At 37.7% G+C, this 20017-nt stretch overlaps 1 protein-coding gene across 1 annotated transcript; it reads left to right on the top strand.

Annotated features, from left to right (window-relative positions):
• Positions 1-16627, top strand: LOC117293734 (WD40 repeat-containing protein SMU1). Its single transcript, XM_033776162.1, has 11 exons — positions 1-128; positions 1884-2094; positions 3178-3330; positions 3874-4113; positions 6498-6638; positions 7180-7275; positions 7934-8061; positions 9054-9180; positions 9845-10012; positions 13602-13754; positions 15174-16627. Exons 1-11 carry the CDS (start codon positions 103-105, stop codon positions 15270-15272), a joined length of 1542 nt encoding a protein of 513 aa, XP_033632053.1. The 5' UTR covers positions 1-102; the 3' UTR covers positions 15273-16627.
• Positions 16628-20017: the final 3390 nt, after the last annotated feature.

The raw sequence follows: 20017 nt of genomic DNA, 5'->3' as shown, positions 1-20017 counted from the left end.
TCTGAACTCTTGGTGGCGCCATTGCAAATGCACCGTGTGATCGTTTTCTGCTTGCAATTTAGCATTTAGTGCTGGATCTGGTTGTACTTTTTCCCTTCCAAAATGTCGCTCGAAATAGAATCTGCAGAGTAAGTATATTTCAATATTTGTTAGATAATATGCCTAACATAATAGTGTTATCAGAAATAACCTCAGATAGAATTAAATCTCAATATTGTTACTGTTTGGTTTAGCATTCTTTTAATAAAATTAATTACCTGACTAAAGTACTACAGTAACTTAAAAAAACATGCAAACGCGTACGTACGTACGTCCGTGTGTGATTGTGTTTTTGTGTTCACTCGAGAACTTCCAACATGGGCCCAATTTCATAGACTGGATTGCGTTTTTGCTTAACATGAAATTTCTTCCTTGATAAAAACAGGATAAAAAAACAACTAAATTTCCATTTGTTGCATATTGCTTGTGGATTCAGCTGTTGTTCGCTTATCCTAAAAATCATGTTGAAATTTGGTAGGTTATCCTGTCTTCATCAAGGAAGAAATTTCATGCTAAAGCAATTCTTTTTAGTAGCTATATGAAATTGGGCCCAGCCCAGGTTGCACTGTATTGTACGACAGGGCCACAAATAGGGGGCGGGGGGGGGGGGGGGGGTACCGACAGTGACTCGATGGCATCCTACCGCCTGTTCACTTCTCCTACTGAACTCTACCTAATATCGGCTGCATGTGTACTGTACTGATATTGATAAAACCAACTAAGGGAAGGCCATGAGAATGAAAGTTTTAGATTTGCGTCTTGGCATTTTTGAAATGACATGAGGCTTTTTTTCATTTTTTCATTATTCATTATTTTCTCATATTAATAAGCTTTTCATTCAAAGCTTTAATTGCACACATAGGTGCGCAATCTTCAAATTGCGCAAACTGGTGCTCGATACACAAATTTGCCTTTTCTGCATAGCGCAAATTACAAATTGCGCAGAACATTGTTGCATATATTTGTTGACTGCGCTCGACAGATGAACGACAGCAGATGCGTGTTTACTGCAAATAAAACGATCGCAATCATGATCACGGCGGAATGTCTGCATTGTATTGTACTCGTAAAATGCGTAAAATATAACTTTTCACCGTTGTTCGATGATTTGAAACTTTTGTGATGCAGAGTCTCTTTTGCGAAATTTTTTGAAAATAATGAAATTTTTCGGCGGTAGCTTTCAGAGCATGCGGTTGGTGGATGCAAATCTATCATTTTCATTCTCATGGCCTAGTGAATATATGAATTAAAAATTCATATTCTTACCTGACCAATGATGATGAATGGAATGGAAGAAGCAGACTTCGTCCAGAATTCAGAAATTGCTGGTTTCAGAATTGTTAACTTATCCTGGTTTGTTGGTGAATTTTTTTTTATATTTGACAATGAAATACATTTTTCTCTGTTGCAGTATACTGTAGTACTGACTCCCTCTTAATAGTATTGTTATGTGAAACTCGCCCACAATATGAATGATTACCCAGCTTTACTTCTTCATGTTCACTGTATCAATTATGTACAATAGTTTGATTAGAGTATCGATACCCTATCTTATTAATAAATCAAAACAATTATTGAAACCAGACCAACACTAATTTGGAAACCCAAATGTTGTCTTTACCAAGACTCCCAGTGCAATGCAATGAAGACTGGTGTCCTGTACATATTAAGGGCTATTAAGCAAGTTTATTTGAGAATTTTACAAAAACAAGATGACCATAAATGAAGTTAAGGAAGATGGTGGGTAAAGTAAACTGTACTTTAGGATAGATAGGTTTTTACTGTATCAAGTTCAATTTGCAAATCTTCTCGTCTTTTAATGAATTTTGCTCTTTTTTCTTCAGTGTTATCCGCCTCATCCAACAGTATCTTAAGGAGAGCAATCTTCATCGCTCCTTGGCCGTCCTACAAGAAGAGTCTACAGTATCCTTGAACACAGTGGACAGTATCGACCAGTTTGTATCAGACATCAACAATGGGCACTGGGACACCGTCCTGCAGGCTATCCAATCACTCAAGCTCGCTGATAAGATGCTTATTGATCTCTATGAACAGGTATGTCTCAGAACTTTCAAACAAATTGGCTAGTTTCACGGTTCAAGGATTTCTCCCTTAACTCTTTCTGTGCCAAGGTTGTACGTGGACGTAACATCTATTTTTTGTGTACTGAAAGCACCATTATCAAATATGTACAATCTTGTTTATAAATGCACTCACAACCCATTGTATACATTTTATCACAAGGGGGCATGACCACTTAAAGGCAGTGGACACTATTGGTAATTACTCAAAATAATTATTGGCATAAAACCTTACTTGGTGACAAGTAATGGGGAGAGGTTGATGGTATACAACATTGCAAGAAACGGCTCCCTCTGAAGTGCCATAGTTTTAGAGAAAGACGTAATATTCCACGACTTTGATTTCGAGACTTCAGGTTTAGAACTTGAGGTCTCGAAATCAACCATCTAAACGCACACAACTTCGTGTGACAAGGGTTTTTTTTCTTTCATTATTATCTCGCAAGTTCGATGACCAATTGAGCTCAAATTTTCACAGGTTTGTTATTTTATGCTTATGTTGAGATACACCAACTGTGAAGGCTAGTCTTTGACAATTACCAATAGTGTCCACTGCCTTTAAGAAACTTGGTTAGAAGGACTTATTTGTTTATTTGTTATAATGCAGAATTTTGAAAACCTCAAAAAGCTTGGAATTTCAGGTTCACAATGCAAACAAAAAGCGAGCACTGAAAGAGTTACCACTGGTCCACTGGCCTAATATTTCATAAAACACATCAGGACTAGTCAGAATTCTCTCCAGGTGTTCCTGCTCACTTGTTACGTATTAAAAATTATTCTTGTTTCATTGGAGTTATGGACAAGTGAAAAAGCAGCTGACAGACTAGTAAGCTGACCAGCTAACTGGGACTGCTGGCTAGTCGTTAGAAAAGTTAAGGGTAGACCTGATCGTGATTGTAAAGTAGACAATGAAAAACTGATCAGTTTTAGATATTGGAGGAAAATCCTAAATAAAATAAAAACACAAAAAACAGTATCACATTTGGGTCTAATTTCATGGTTTTTTTATGCCTTGAGGATGAAGTGTAATTTGGTTTGAATTCCCTTATTCCCTCAGATCGTCTTGGAGCTGATAGAGCTTAGGGAACTTGGAGCTGCTCGTTCATTGCTTCGTCAGACCGATCCCATGATCATGTTGAAGCAACAGCAGCCAGATCGCTACATGCATCTTGAGAATCTACTCGCTAGATCATACTTCGATCCACGAGAGGTATGCAACGTTTTTACAAATCTTTTTTGAAAGAAACTAAATAAAACAAATAAGATAATAAGCAAACATTAGAAAATGAGAGATGATTGTTTAGACCCTCGACTGTACGATCTTGCTTTGCATCTTCAATTAAAACATACTCATTTCACGGGAACAAAAGCCCCACATATTCTTGTAAGGTAATTATACTGATGGGCCTGGCATGGTTGACAATGTAGCTGCATTAACTCTGCAAGGGACATGAAGAAGAAAAACCAACAAGTATTGTTGTTCTCTCTTTCTATGCAGCAATTCAGTTATGAAACTGTCTTCCAGAGGTTGAAAACATGATACTGATGTACAATTGTTGCTTTCCCCTTTACAGTGCCTTGGGGACCTTAAGGTTATTTCTACTATAAGAATGGTTTCATCATTATTAGTAATATGAAATCAGTTTGGAGGAAAGTAGTGACCCCAACGAGAGTGTTTTTACAAACATGTCACTGCTCTTAAGATTCACTGTAATGCCTAACCTTTTTCTATCTCCTTCCCGAATCTCATCAGGCCTACCCAGATGGTAGTAGTAAGGAGCGTAGGAGAGCAGCTATCGCCCAGGCTCTGTCAGGTGAGGTGAGCGTGGTCCCGCCATCCCGCCTTCTGGCCCTCCTTGGTCAAGCCCTCAAGTGGCAACAGCACCAGGGTCTCTTGCCCCCTGGGGTTACCATCGATTTGTTCCGAGGGAAGGCAGCCGTGAGGGATGAAGAAGAGGAGAAGTACCCAACACAGTTGAGCAAGACGATAAAGGTGAGTTGACAAATGACAGTAACATAGGAAATGCTGGTAGACATTACCAAATAGTTTTTGTATGCACTTGACTCCGATGGTGTCGTCACAAGACTCAGTGTGACTCACATTAAACCTTGGGATATGGTGTACACTAGGCTCAAATTTAACAATGGACCACTGGCTGGAACCGTGATTTCAGTGTCGGGTCAGTAAGCTCAAGACTGACCTACAAGTACCGTGGTCTTGTGGATTCTCAAACCAAAATCGAGCTCTGGGACAAATTTGAGCCCCTTTACAAGTTAAAGTCATCTGGAAATATATTTTTTTTTTCTTTCAAACATAAGAGTATATGCTTATGAACAATAAAACAATTTTTTTAGTAATTGTTTGTCACGATTTATATGTTTAAAAATGTTTGGGGGGCTGACTTTGCCTACCCCTTTTGTGACGTCAATCGAGGCAGACTTTGCCTGCACTGCGTAGAGTAAACACACGTGCAAAGTACATGTACGGTCCAGGTCGTGAGTTTGTCCGGTTCAATAAGTGTTTTTCTGCATTCAGCAGCAATACACCTGGTCGGCATTGCCGGATTAATGCAAACAAATCTTTTTTTGAAACGTACAAACTCACGACTTGGACCGTACATGTACTTTGCAAGTGTGTTTACTCTACGCATTGCAGGCAAAGTCTGCCTCGATTGACGTCACGAACAGCGCCCTCTCGGGTCTGGGACTACTCCTAAATTTGTAAGTATCATAAGAACTAATTTTTTTTAAACTTAGTTAACTGTTTATTGACATTCCACTCATCCAAACACATAATATTAGTGACAAAAGCTTTATTTTGAAAAAAATACCACTTCCAGGTGACTTTAAGTATGTGTGTATTTTGCCTTTTATATATTTATAGGAGTTCTTTCACTCTGTAAATTTGTCTAGTCTCCACTAAAGATACAATTGTCCTTAGTGGTGTTTGAAGCTTTGCATGGTGTGAATTTCATTGTAACAATAACATTATATTGATTGGCTGTTATTTTCCCGCATCTTTCTGGATCCTTCCCTTAATCCCTTTCCCCTCTCTTTTTCTATTAATGGATATGTATTTGTTTGTACTTGTTTTATGCCTCTGAAGAAGGTCCAGTTTGGATCGAAAGCTGAGGCCATCTACCCTATTCATTATTTAATAATATTATATATTATATAATGAATAGGGTAGATGGCCTTAGCTTTCGATCCAATCCGGACCTTCTTCAGAGGCATAAAACAAGTACAAACAAATACATATCCATTTAAAAAGGATATGGTTATGACAATTAAAAACAAAATACAAGCAATTCAAGGGGATCACCCCGAAGGGATACAACAACAGAGAAATAAAAGTTTCTTACTACGACTTGTGGAGGGTCTGTTGAAACCGTTGAGTTGCAGACAGGAAAATCCTGGTGACCGGGAATATATATAATGAATAGGGTAGATGGCCTTAGCTTTCGATCCAATCCGGACCTTCTTCAGAGGCATAAAACAAGTACAAACAAATACATATCCATTTAAAAAGGATATGGTTATGACAATTAAAAACAAAATACAAGCAATTCAAGGGGATCACCCCGAAGGGATACAACAACAGAGAAATAAAAGTTTCTTACTATGACTTGTGGAGGGTCTGTTGAAACCATTGAGTTGCAGACAGGAAAATCCTGGTGACCGGGAATATATATAATGAATAGGGTAGATGGCCTTAGCTTTCGATCCAATCCGGACCTTCTTCAGAGGCATAAAACAAGTACAAACAAATACATATCCATTTAAAAAGGATATGGTTATGACAATTAAAAACAAAATACAAGCAATTCAAGGGGATCACCCCGAAGGGATACAACAACAGAGAAATAAAAGTTTCTTACTACGACTTGTGGAGGGTCTGTTGAAACTGTTGAGTTGCAGACAGGAAAATCCTGGTGACCGGGAATATATATAATGAATAGGGTAGATGGCCTTAGCTTTCGATCCAGTCCGGACCTTCTTCAGAGGCATAAAATATATTATATGATATATCGTTGGTAAGACACTGCTCTAGAATTGCAAGGACTGTGGGTTTGAATCCCACCCGAGTAATATGCCTGTTCTGAGAAAACAGTGCTTACACACATCGGTGATGGGTAAAAACCAACAATTAACAATAACATTAAAACCATGCAGGTACAACAAAATTACAAGTTTTTGGGGAGGAATGTTGGCTCTGAAAAGAACCGTTGCATTCTGCAGTCCTGTAGTCTTCTCTGCTCGTCTTCCAGACTGTATTTCAAAACTATAAGTTACTACAACACACATGCACATTCCTCTGCCTCTATACATGTATGTGAACTAACAAGCCCTTTTCATCCTTGTTGAATATTTGAACAGTTTGGTCAGAAATCACACGTGGAATGCGCCTCTTTCTCACCTGACGGTCAGTATCTGACGACTGGCAGCGTGGATGGATTCATTGAAGTATGGAACTTCACTACTGGCAAGATCAGGAAAGATCTCAAGTATCAAGCACAGGTACAAACACAATGTGAACAACTCATAGAAATATACCTTGGGAGAATGCCGAGCTCAATTGTCGACTGTGTCTGCTGTGCATGCCCTGTATGTCAGCAGACTTTTTCTGTTCTAAGCAAGATTTTGTGTCTACATGCTTAATGAAATCGAGCAGAGATTCGTTTTAGTGGCCCCATATTTTATACATTCCTTTTCTCTTTGAATTGTTGTTATGGATGGGCAGTTTCAGGGTCCAATTTCATAGAGCTGCTTTAAACTTGTTAGCAAAACAAGATTATGCTAACCAGAATAAGGTTACCAGCCCTAAATGTACAATTTGCGACTGTTATCCTGCTCATTATAGCTAAGCAGATTTTTTTTAAAGCAGTATTTTCTGCTGAAGCTTGGGCCCAAGTCTGGATTAGGGGGACCCAGATCCCAAAGCAGTTTTTCTCAGAATCGTCACATTCATTGAATCTTATCCCTGGCTACATTTTACTTGTTAAACTTCTTTGCTTTCAATATGTAACCAGAGCTTGTATTTTCCTTGTGTTGTATTTAGGATAGTTTTATGCTGATGGACGACGCAGTGTTATGCATGTGCTTTAGTAGAGACAGTGAGATGTTGGCAACCGGTGGGCAGGACGGAAAGATCAAGGTTTGTAACACACAATTTCCAAATAAAACTTCTACATTTTGATACATCCTTGCATCAGAACAGTATAAATACATCATAACTAGAGGGCTTGACTTTTACACTGGAGTTCGGGTCCAAGACCAGTGATTTGAGTGCTGGGCCAGCAAACTCAGGACTGGACATGCTGTGCATTTTTTTTTCATTTTTTTTTTCACAGAACTCGGGTGAAAGTACTGAGTATACAGTGCTTTGTGTAAGGGTAAAAACAAATTAGTGTTTTTAATCTCCGATGCAAGTTCAACATGTATTATTTGTTGCAGTACCCGCTGCTAAATTATAAGATTTGAACTGCCTCTAGCTACCGGCAATCTCGGTAGTCTAGTTGGTAAGACACTGCTCTAGAATTGCAACGGTCGTGGGTTTGAATCCCACCCGGGTAATATGAACTGCCTAATAGCTACCGGGCAATCTCGGTGGTATAATAGTTGGTGTGACACTGCTCTAGAGTTGCAAAGGTCATGGGCTTGAATTCCAACCGAGTAATATGTATGAGTGTTTTCACAGAACTTGGTGAAAGCACAGTGCTAACACTAATTGGTGTAAGAGTAAAACCAAATTAATATTCTTTACCCCTCCTTCAAATTCAGGATGTATTGAATTGATTTTCTTGTTTTATCAGGTTTGGAAAATCATCACTGGTCAGTGTTTGAGACGATTTGAAAACGCTCACAGCAAAGGAGTGACTTCCGTTAAGTTCTCTAAGGATGGTAGTCAGGTGCTGAGTGCTTCATTTGACCAAACGCTCAGGTAGGGTTCTCTGTGTAATTTATGGTCTTATTCCCTACTTAGTTATCAGTTACAGAAACGTTCTATTTGAAAGGTATAAGTCTATAGCCCTTTTCACACGGCCAAAATGTAGCCAGGGTCCTTTGCTACAAAATGTACGAGCCTGGATTGTTTATTTGGTTTCACCATGTGTAACTGATTTTGTGAGCTTTCACACTGAAAAGTTAAAAAACTAACAACCCTTGTGCGACATCAGAGTGATATGACGAATTGGTAATCCTGATCACCTTAGTTGGACAAGATAGCACCCACAATACCATGTAATGTATGGGCATTTTCACCAAGGACGTCGTTCAGTAAACAAGGGTTCCTTTCACCCGATGATGTAGCCCACGTCCTTGGTCAAAACTTCCGCCAGTATAAGATTTTGTCGTAGGTCCGGACCTCCGACAAAATGTAGCAATGTTGGACAAGATTTGACAAGGGACCCTGGACACTCCAAAAATTTGTGTCCTTTCACTCAAGGTATATTTGTAAAATCTTACAACCATGCTACAATTATAGCAAGGGACCCTTGCTAAATTGCTCTCGTGGGAAAGGGGCTTATGACTGGTGATGGACAGCAGCGTTTTTGTCAGGTTGCCTCAGTGGTGTTATGCCATGCATTTCACCTCTGTGGACCTCAGTTCATTTCCTCCTCGGACCAGAGTCTTGTATGTTGGTTGGGTTCTCAGTCTCTGACTGATTGCAAGGGTATTCCATATTTAGGTTTTTACTCCCTCATCTATACATGAGATTGTTTTCATTGACTTCTTCAGACAACAGGCCAAAGGCCAAGTGATTTGAGTGCTGGCTAATAAACTCAGGACCGGACAAGTCCAGCGGTCTTTTGTTTCGATTGAATAATAACACCCTACTGTGGTTTGGGTTGTAGTGCTGCTCACTGTCATTGCCAGAAAGATTTTAAATGTATAAAATCACCTTGATCTAATGTTGTCTTTTCTACTTTTCAGAATACATGGCCTGAAATCTGGCAAAACACTGAAGGAGTTCAGAGGTCATACATCCTTCGTCAATGAAGCTGTGTTTACGATGGACGGTCACAATGTCATCAGCGCTTCATCTGATGGAACAGTCAAGGTACTAAACACAGATACTGCTGGAGTGTATGTAGACTGGTTCCCTGTCAGGCACTGGCCGTACAAACCCAATGCTTTCATTGGATAAAAATGTACATGCAATGCAGTTAAACTAGACTGGTACTAAAACTAGACTGAACTAGACTCTTTTGGTATGATGACTTTGGTGGGCAATAAAGATGTTTTGTTCACATAACCTGGGAAAGTACTGAGTATACAGTGATACATGCACATATCATTATAAGGTTAGAAGCAAATTATATTAATTATCCCAGATTCAAAAATAACATCTAAGAAACAAACATATTTGTCTTTGTGCCGCAAGTATTGTATTAGTGCACAGCCACAATCATGGGTACACGTTTTGTTTAATGAAGACACCAAAATGAACAATGGATAGATATTGAGTATCTCTTTGCAGATCTTGTATTTGACAAACTAAAGAACTTTTTCTCTATCATTGACACAACAATTGCTAATCTATATATAAATCACATTGAGATAACTCATGCAACATCAATGGTTCTCAAACTGAAAACATAAAATGGACCCGAAAAAAAAAAATGCTTTGGTACCCATGATTGCGGCTACGCACATAAATATACGTTTGAGGTTACACAGTGAAAACTAACTGAAAATCTTCCTTTTGATTTGTCCATGTTCAGGTGTGGAACATCAAGACAACAGAATGCATAAACACATTCAAGTCCCTCGGTGGTAGCTCCGGGACGGACATCACAGTCAACAGCGTCATTCCATTCCCTAAGAACACTGAACAATTCATCGTGTGTAACCGCAGTAACACAGTGGTCATCATGAACATGCAAGGGCAGGTAAGAAATTTTTCCTTCATTTTTTTTCTTCTTTAAATGAGTACCCCAAATTTGATTTGCCTGTTAACTACCACCCACATGCTTTTTTCATACTGTGGTGAATACATCTACACATGTGATACACGCAATGTGATATATGATGAATGCATCCCCCTACACAGTACACAGTTAACCCTCCAACTGTATCATCATTCAATATTTTCCACTATGGGTTTGATTAATATACACATGTAAACTATGCCAGCATGAAATACGAGATAATGTGGTGAATGTATCTACTCTGTACACCGTCAACCCTCCTACTATCTAACCATTAAATATATTTTTCACTGTGATTTTTAACTATAGATGTACTATGCCACCCACAATATGATCTTATAATCACAACTGTATACATAGTTCTGTACACAGTTGTTGCAACTTACACCACCTGTGCAGTTAAATGGTTCAAAATATTTAGTCCAATCACTGGTAAAATGCATGCGCAGTAGAGTATATTATATGTAATGTGTGTATACATGTCCATTATTGTAAAAAGTTACGGAAAACATTAAGTCAACTGCTATATTGCATGGTGTTGGCCACCATGTCTTTTGGACACACGATTTTATACTTCATTTTCATGTAGAACATGTGCTGTTAATAACAGTCTGGTTTAAAGGTAATTTGTACACACTATTCCACGATCCTACAATGTACATGTACCTAATACATGTATCTTGCTACTGCAAGTACTTAACAATGTAGCATGAAAAGAACTTTAAAGGAACAGGTTGCCTTGGATCGGTCGAGTTGGTCTTTCAAAAGCGTTTGTAACCGTTTGTTATAAAATGCATATAGTTAGAAAGATGTTTAAAAAGTAGATCCACACACATTTGCCTCGAAATTGCGTGGTTTTCCTTTTACTATGTGAACTAACACGGTCGGCCATTTATGGGAGTCCAAAATTTGACTCCCATACATGGCCGACCGTGTTTGTCAACGAGGTAAGAGGAAAACCACGCAGTTTCGAGTGATACTTATTATATTCTACTTTTAAAACATCTTTCTAACCATATGCATTTTATAACAAACGATTACATACGCTTTTCAAAGACCAACTCGACCGATCCAAGGCAACGTGTTCCTTTAAGCTGGTGGCACAATCAATCAATCAAAATGATTTATATAGTGCCAGTATGTTCAAAGGTGCTTTGACAAAGAATCTAATACAAAGAAACCAAGTTGAACTAATAGTTCTAGTTTTGCTAGTATTGGAAGTAGGATCTGCCCTTGTATTATTAAATGTAATACAGACCCTGTGTATTTGCCAGAATGACATTGCAAAGTTTGGCCCACGTGTTAGCAATTTAGGGTGAAGTGCTCCATCAATGTTTCGTCCCCCAGTGGTGGTTTGGGTAGCAACCCTTGACATTCAGGTGCTGACAGCGAGGGCGGACATCGCAACAAAACAGCCGTTACACAACCAGCAGTGGCATTTCAAATCAGACTTTCTGCTTTTTCTCACCCATACTTTCGTTTTATCAAATGGCAATAAAATCTTTTGGTTAGAAGCCTACAGCAGCTTTCGATGGTATAAAAGATTTTGAGAATACATTTTACTTCGAAGTAGTGTGGTTATGTAAAGCAATATCAGTTTTTACGCCACATGATTTTAATCTCAGAAGCGTTACTGCAGTAATGTTTGTGTATTCTATGATAGGGATTAGTCTTCCTGCGGTGGACACATTCGGTCCATATGTTCAGCGATATCTCATATACCTTTTGAAATGAAATTTTAATATGGTAGTTTTATTTTAAACATCTAAATTTATAAAGGATTTAAACAACCGAAAGGTTCCAAGTTATACTTTGCCTCTAAAGAAGATCTAAGATGTAGTTGAACCGAAAGGTTCCAAGTTATACTTTGCCTTTAAGGAAGATCTAAGATGTAGTTGAAGTTTTAAAGGGATATTTGACCACATTGTTTTTGTCACTCCTTCTATGATATAATATCAGGATCCCATAATCCAAGCTGATCTTACATCTCTCTGTAATCTATCCTTCCTCTTGACTGTCTTTGATAAAGTACACACACACATGATTTGAACGACGGATGGGTTCTTACACTTTGTTCTGGTTTTTATAAGCCAGCTGCCGATTTCACAAAGAGTTAGGACCTGTCTTATCTCGAGTTAGGACGAGTAACTCGTCCTAACTTAGGATTAATCTTAAGGTCTGCATGCTACAGTGCAGGGTTGGGACTTGTCTTAAGTCCTAAGATTAGTCTTAATCTAGGAAGAGTTTTGTGAAATCGACGGCTGGTAATTAAAGGCAGCTGAGTAAATACCTGCAATCTGGGACCTGCTATTGTCCCTTTTAGAAAATTTGTATGTATCTTTTTTTTCGCAAAATCTCCTATTTTTGGTGTATAACTTGGGACCTTTAACTTAAGGGGATTTATACACATGTATAGTGTTAGACTTTTTAAGTCGTCCCTAGTGGTTTTTTTCAACGTTCAAATTACATTTAGTACTATATAATTGCATGTTTTGACTGCGGAGGCCTATGTGGTAAATGAGTACAGCGTAAGTTAATGAGTGTGCTAACCACGGCCTGGAATTTCATCATTGAAAGGGCTTGACCATTTTCATTTTGAAAAAAGTACTTCCATTGGAAAATCTTTCAGTTTATGCGAAATGTTTTAATTTGTTGGTCTTTTTAGGATCAGCTGGAGAGGAGAGCCTCTGGACAGGAACTGTGTTTCCTTCGGGCTTCAGCTATTTCTTTTTCTTTACTGTATTTAAATTGCTCTTTGCTGTATTTTTCAATGGTTTTAACCTAATTAGTGTGCATTATTGTACTTTTTATTCCCGAGAAATGAAATAAATTAATATAATTATAAGGGGCACCAAGGCCAAGACTAGGACAAGAAGTTCCAGGCCTTCTAACATGCGTTTGGCTATGATTTCCGAATGCACCTTCATAGACTATGTCTTTATCAGCCATTAGAAACCAGTCATTTTTCTTTGTCTTTTTCTTCCACTCTGTGCTTTTTAACATGTGTTCTGTGCCTCTGATCATTTTGTATGTAAGGGGCCATTTTGTATGTAAGGGGCGCAAAATAAATTTTAAATATTATTATTATTGTTATATCATGAGACCACCTTTCAACAAGTACACGTAGGACTCCATAAATTAACTGGGTTATTTATGAATACGTGTTTATAAAGGCATTGTAAATAGTTATTAGAAGGTATTACTTATAGTTATTAGTTATTAGAATAGTTATTAGAAGGTATTACTTATAGTTATTAGTTATTAGAATAGTTATTAGAAGGTATTACTTATAGTTATTAGTTATTAGAATAGTTATTAGAAGGTATTACTTATAGTTATTAGTTATTAGAATAGTTATTAGAAGGTATTACTTGTAGTTATTAGTTATTAGAATAGTTATTAGAAGGTACATGTATTACTTATTACCAGTTACTATTTATTTACTAAACTTATAAACTAAAGTTACTATTATTATTACCAAACTTATTACTCGTAAAAAGATTCCCTACAGCTTACAGCTTACAGTTAATCTGTACTGTTCCTTTACCAGATCGTAAGGAGTTTCAGCTCCGGTAAGCGTGAAGGAGGTGACTTTGTCTGTTGCTGTCTGTCCCCAAGAGGAGAGTGGATCTACTGTGTTGGTGGTGATCTTGTGCTGTACTGTTTCTCAACCACTACTGGCAAACTGGAGAGAACACTCAATGTAAGCCTACTTGCTTTTGACTTTAAAGCCATTGGACACTTTCGGTAAACAGTATTATCCAAGGCCCACACTTCATGTATCACAACTTATATATGAAATAGCAAACCTATGAAAATTTAGGCTCAATTGGTCATCGGAGTCGGGAGAAAATAACGGGAAAACCCACCCTTGTTTCCACACGTTTCGCCGTGTCACGACATGTGTTTAAAATAAATCCGTAATTCTCGATATCGAGAATTTATATTTATTTAATATTTTCTTGAAAAGTAAAGCGTTTCATGGAAAAATATTTCTTGAGAAGTCTTTCACCATTGCCTTCTGTAAACCCTGTAAGTTATTTGTGAACTTTAAAAAAAATTCTGTTCCGGAAGTGTCCAATGGCTTTAATCCTTAATTTTTACAAATAATAATAATAATAGTGGATTCTTACGCATCGCTCTTATCCGTTACTCAGTGGCGCTCAAGGTGCTTCAACATTCAGTATTTCCTTGCACGGTATATAAATAATAATAATAATAATAATAATAATAATAATAATAATAATAATAATAATAATAATAATAATAATAATAATAATAATAATAATAATAATAATAATAATAATAATAATAATAATAATAAGACTTGTAATACGCACATATCCACCCTGCTGGGTGTTCAAGGCGCAGATTTGATATGGGACTACATTTGAATTATGAGACCTGCTCCTTTTACAGGATCATGTAATGGTCTACAAGGTGCTGTAGTGCCACAAACCAGGAACACCGGGGTGAATCCCTGGGAGTGTCATAGCCAAAGGGTGGGGGATTCAAGCTCTGTAGTTAATAGAATGCGGCATTTGTGGCCTGGTCTGTCGTGAAACTTCTGTCCTTAAAGGAACACGTTGCCTTGGATCGGTCGAGTTGGTCTTTGAAAAGCGTTTGTAACTGTTTTTTATAAAATACATATGAGTATAGAAAGATGTTGTAAAAGTAGAATACAAACTAACACGGTCGGCCATTTATGTGAGTCAAATTTTTGACTCCCATAAATCGCCGACTGTGTTAGTTTGCGCAATAAAAGGAAACCCACGCAATTTCGAGGCAAACTTGTGTGGATCATTGTGTTCTACTTTTAAAACATCTTTCCAACCATATGAATTTTTAAAAAACCGGTTACAAACGCTTTTTATAGACCAACTCGTCCGATCCAAGGCAACGTGTTCCTTTAAGCAAGAAAAAAAGGAAAAAGGGAACACGTTAAACAATCTTAGGAATACAATTAAGAAAGAAGAAGAGGTGTGTTTTCAAAGTCCACTTGAAGTCAATATTAGTTTCTGCAAGTCAAATTTGTTCAGGAAGATTATTCTAAGCCCTTGGTGCTGCACTTGAAAAAGCCATGAGTTGATGATGACATTGTTTTCGTTGTATCCTCTTGTAGGTCCACGAGAAAGATGTCATCGGTATCGTTCCTCATCCACATCAGAACCTGCTGGCAACATACAGTGAAGATGGATTACTGAAGCTCTGGAAACCTTGAGGAAGTATAGGTGAAGTGAATCAAACCTCAACAAGTGGAGGAGTGAGGGGGTGTAATTGTGGAGTTTCAATCCATTCAATTCTTAAACTTTGGCTATTTTGTATTTTTTTAAGTGTAAACATTTTGTGCAACTGTTTTGTTTGTCAGAACGTATTCTGGTTTGTTTTGGTTTCATCTTTGACAGCAGCGACTATGATGAGCTAGGTTTGTGAGTTTGAAAAAGGGGGGGAAATGCTGTGTCTTTGGGGCCTTGCATGAGGTACCATGTTGGCTTTATAGCCAGTCTGAAAAACTCAACCCAAAACCTTCTTTAAAAAAACACAATTTGTTGTTTGTCCTTGATTTATTTGAATGATTACTCACACCCAAAGTATTTCTTTAAAAACAAAAATTCTTAAATGTTTTTAATGTTCAACCCCCTGCCAATGGTTATTGCAAGAATGGCCTGGGGCAGGGGAAGACATTTTGTTAAATCTTCTGTGTTTGTTTTTTTCTGTACATTGTAATTTTTTACATAGTGTAAAATAATCCACTTGTCCGTAGAAGTAATACAATCCGTTAAAAAAGCTTTCATAAGTTGCCAGTCCCATGTTGGGCCTGTGTTTTGTGGCTGTACAGTACTGAGTATATCAAATTCAAAACATTAGTACAGATCTGCCCTGTCCATTTAGCAGGCTTATGATTTCTCAGTTTTTTGTCTGTGTTTCAGAATTTTCTCAAACCCCACTTGAACCTTCAATTGATCTTGAAACAGTCACCAAAGGGATAAATAAATAGTCCACACTGCATCCAAACTTGTAGTTATGTGTTTATGTTGATGCACAGAGTCTGTGAACCTCCTGAATTCTAACATCTGGGAGGTTCTGGGTATATAATAATGGGAAACCAAAGCCTGGAAGCCATGATTCAAGAATTGTCTTAATCATCAAATTTATCCATGATTCAGTGCAGGCAGAACCAAGGCATTAAGGGACGATTTCAACAAACCCAGACCTCTATGCTTCGTTTATTTAAAAGGGCAAGGGCACCAAGGCATTTTCTCCTCGGTAAAGGGGAACCTATTAGGAAATTTTTAATTTCTGCTGGAGCATTTCAAGGGCACCAAGGGGCATGGAGAAAATTGCATTTGTCGCTCCATGAAGTATGAAGCCTGCAAACCAATGCAACAAGTTTTGGGGTTTCTTATCAGTTTTGTATAATCTACACATGGGGATGCTTCATGGATGCAGCTCTTTCGATTCTCTCTCGATTAGTTGATTGTAACTAAACCGAGACTTGAAGTAAAAAATAGTCTGGACCCTGTTTTATATCATTATAACCAGTGTGTGTTTTGTGCAAATGCACACAAGGAACATGCCAAAGATGGCTGGGAGCTGATAGAGGAGGATTACAGAAGGTTCATGGTAGTTAGGGTTTCAATGGAGAGTTGAACAGATTGGTTTTGGCACTTCTTCCGTGATAGCCAACTTATTGCCAAGCTTGGAGTGATGCTACATCCCTGACTGTTAATCCTTCCTGTCTATGACAAAATACACACTCGCTTGATCTGTAGTGAAACAGTCCTACCCTTTGCCTATACAGTAGTAGAATTTAGAAGAAAATAATCCTATGGGGTTTGGTGAATGGCCACAGGAACACAGTCGGAGATGTCACGATGTCAGATGATGTAGATAATTATGTCTGTTTTTGACAGGTCCCTTTTGGTTTTGTAGACAGAATAAGAATAAGGAAAGTCCATGAATTGTCAAACCAATGGGATCCCCTCTTGTCTGGGTCCTTTGTGTCAATGGTTAGATGTGCTCACACTGGGTACATCTTAAAGAGACTTGTGGTAGAAGTGGTGGTTCTTGGAAGAAGCAATGTTCTGAGAAGAACTTGTTCTCGAGCTTTCGTTCTGAAAATAGGTTGTTCTGAAAAGAACTGTTGTTGTGGGAAGATCCAACACTTCTCCCAAATAAGATTTTATACATCATGGTTGTACCTGTTTACAAATGTACCATGTCATCCACACCATACAAAGCTTCAAGGTCACCTACATCTCAAAGTGTTGATGCAACTTTGAAGATCACACAACATGTTATTATGCTGACCCTGTCCTGCTCTTGGCCTTTTTGCCTACAGGTGGCCGCAATCCTCTTACTCTATGTCACTCTCTGACAAATTATTTTGACTTGGATAAGATTAAAGGGAAGGTACACGTTTGGTAGTTGTCAAAGACCAGTCTTCTCACTTGGTGTATCCCATCATGGGCATGAAATAACAAGCCTGTGAAAATTTGGGCTCAATCGGTCATCGAAGTTGCGAAGAAATTATGAAAGAAAAAACACACCCTTTTTGGATGAATTAGTGTATTTTCAGATAGGAATAAAAAAAACTTCTAGCTAGAAGTCTTTTATTATTTTAGTGAGAAATTACCTCTTTCTCAAATACTACATAACTTCAGAGGGAGTCGTTTCCCACGATGTTTTATACTATCAACAGCTCTCCAATGCTCGCTACCAAGTCAGTTTTTAAGTTAATTTTGTTTTGAATACCTTCCCTTTAGGAGAAGGAAGTTGTGGTAATGCCATTTGAATATTATCCATTTGAATAGTGTGGTTAACAAATGCAACCCAAAAGAAATATTCTACCTTTCTTCCACCATGCAAAATTTCAAATCATACTTGGATAAGATTTGAAAGCATGTTATTTTGTTTCACATCCCTCAGTCCTTCTTAATCCTTCAATTGGGCACAGAGGATCAAAGGAGGATTTAGAGGGTTAGGGTTTATTAAAATGTTGAAGCAATGACTTCATAATCCAATTGTATCTTGTAGAATAATTTTCACTCATTTCAAAGATGATGAACACAATAGATGTTAGGATGTCATCATGTACCTTTGTATATATATGTACACAATGCTCGTCTCCTTATACAGCTGGTAGAATTATGATCACTTTCTTTAGAGTAGTTTGTAAAATTTTGAAATAAATGTCCAGATTGTCAAATCTAGAACAATTTTGGTTTTGTGTTGATTATTTAAGAGTTACTCATCAAGTGGTTCTTCACCCATTTTGTTGTTGTTTAGATGTTATTAAGCTCATATCAAACATGTATTGCTCCCCTAATGTCAACTTTTTATCTAATTTTAAGAGTTATGATCAGGAGATAAGTATTCCATGTTTAATCATGTCAGAATGTAAGGTTTGTATATGTCAGAATTGAAGGTTATTTTAACAGATTTTAAAGGCCCATCATTTCATCAAATATGCTGAGATCTTATCTGGAAAAATTTATTTTTAAAGATGTCTACGGAAGGAATAATCATTTCAAGAATCTGAGTTTTGACCTTTATTTCATGGGAGTCGTGTCCCATTCCATCAACAAATCACCACTTTCCAGTACATCCAGTTTGAAAAAAAAAATAATAATAATACACGCTGAATACAAAAACGCGTCATTGGTAGTCATCAACACTTGCCATTCTCTTGGGACCATGGAACATCTCATCGCGACCCGACCAAGAACTTGTCCCGGAAATTACTCTAATCGGCCCCGACGAGGCACGGTCAGAGACCACAGGAAAACACCCATTAACCCCGTCCGGATAACGCCCCAGCAGTGCGCTCTCGCTGTGTGTGTGCCGTGCATTGTGCGTCAGGTGTACTGTCTGTTTCACTCTTGAAAAATGACTTCAAAAACATTATTCTTTTAAATTTATTTACGTTATTTGTATCGTCACTAAAAGAAAACATTTCGATTGAGTACGAATAATTTGTATAATCTTTCTTTGACACCACAGTAAATATTATTTAAAAGAATTGTGCCGTAATATATTATATGCATTGAATAATCGGTTCTTTATACCGATAAAAGGGCAAACAACCAACTAATTCTTTAGCACCGATGCCAAAATTAACATATCAGACATCAGAGTAAATTTGTTCAGAAAGCGCACGATAAGGTCGACGTGTAAAAGGCAACTGGCCTTACACGTTGACATTATTGCACCTGATCCTCCAGGATTGTGTAGAAGTTACCTGCTAATTTGGGGGTAATTTTTACGAAAACTTGGTTTCCTAAAAGAATATGTCCGAAAAGAAGGGTGTGGACAACCTGTGGTTTGTGGTATTTTTCCTGATTTCTTCTTGAAAGAGACGAAATTGTCATTAAAGATTGCAAGTCTCAGACCCTGTTTAGTTTTACTATTTGAAAGTGTAGAGAGTTTGTAACCATCTGCAATATAACATTTCATCGCAACACCAGGAGTAAATATTCATAATATTAAAGGCACTGAACACTGTTGGTAATTGTCAAAGAACAGTTTTCTTACACGGTGTATCTAAACATATGCATAAAATAACAAACCTGTGAAAGTTTGAGCTCAATTGGTCATCGAAGTTACGAGATAACCATGCAAGAAAAAACACCCTTGTCACACGAAGTTGTGTGTGCTTTCAGATGTTTGATATCGAGACCTCAACATCTAATTCTGAAGTCTCGAAAACAAATTCGTGGAAAATTACTTCTTTCTCGAAAACTACGTCACTTCAGAGGGAGCCGTTTTGTACTGTCAACCTCTCCCCATTACTCTTTACCAAAAATAATTATTTTGAATAAATACCAATAGTGTCCACTGCCTTTAAAGTAATACAGTTCACTTCTCTACAGTTGTAGTAAGTGTGCAACAGTAATGTATGAAGGTTTCTTCTTTTAAAGCATGCCTTTTTAACTTGTTCGTTTCCTTTGTATCCATTGAAGTTAT

This window comes from Asterias rubens, chromosome 8, assembly GCF_902459465.1.
Source record: "Asterias rubens chromosome 8, eAstRub1.3, whole genome shotgun sequence".
NCBI classification, from domain to species: Eukaryota; Metazoa; Echinodermata; class Asteroidea; order Forcipulatida; family Asteriidae; genus Asterias; species Asterias rubens.
Note: the sequence above shows the minus strand (reverse complement) of the source record. Positions and strands in the feature narration are given on the sequence as shown.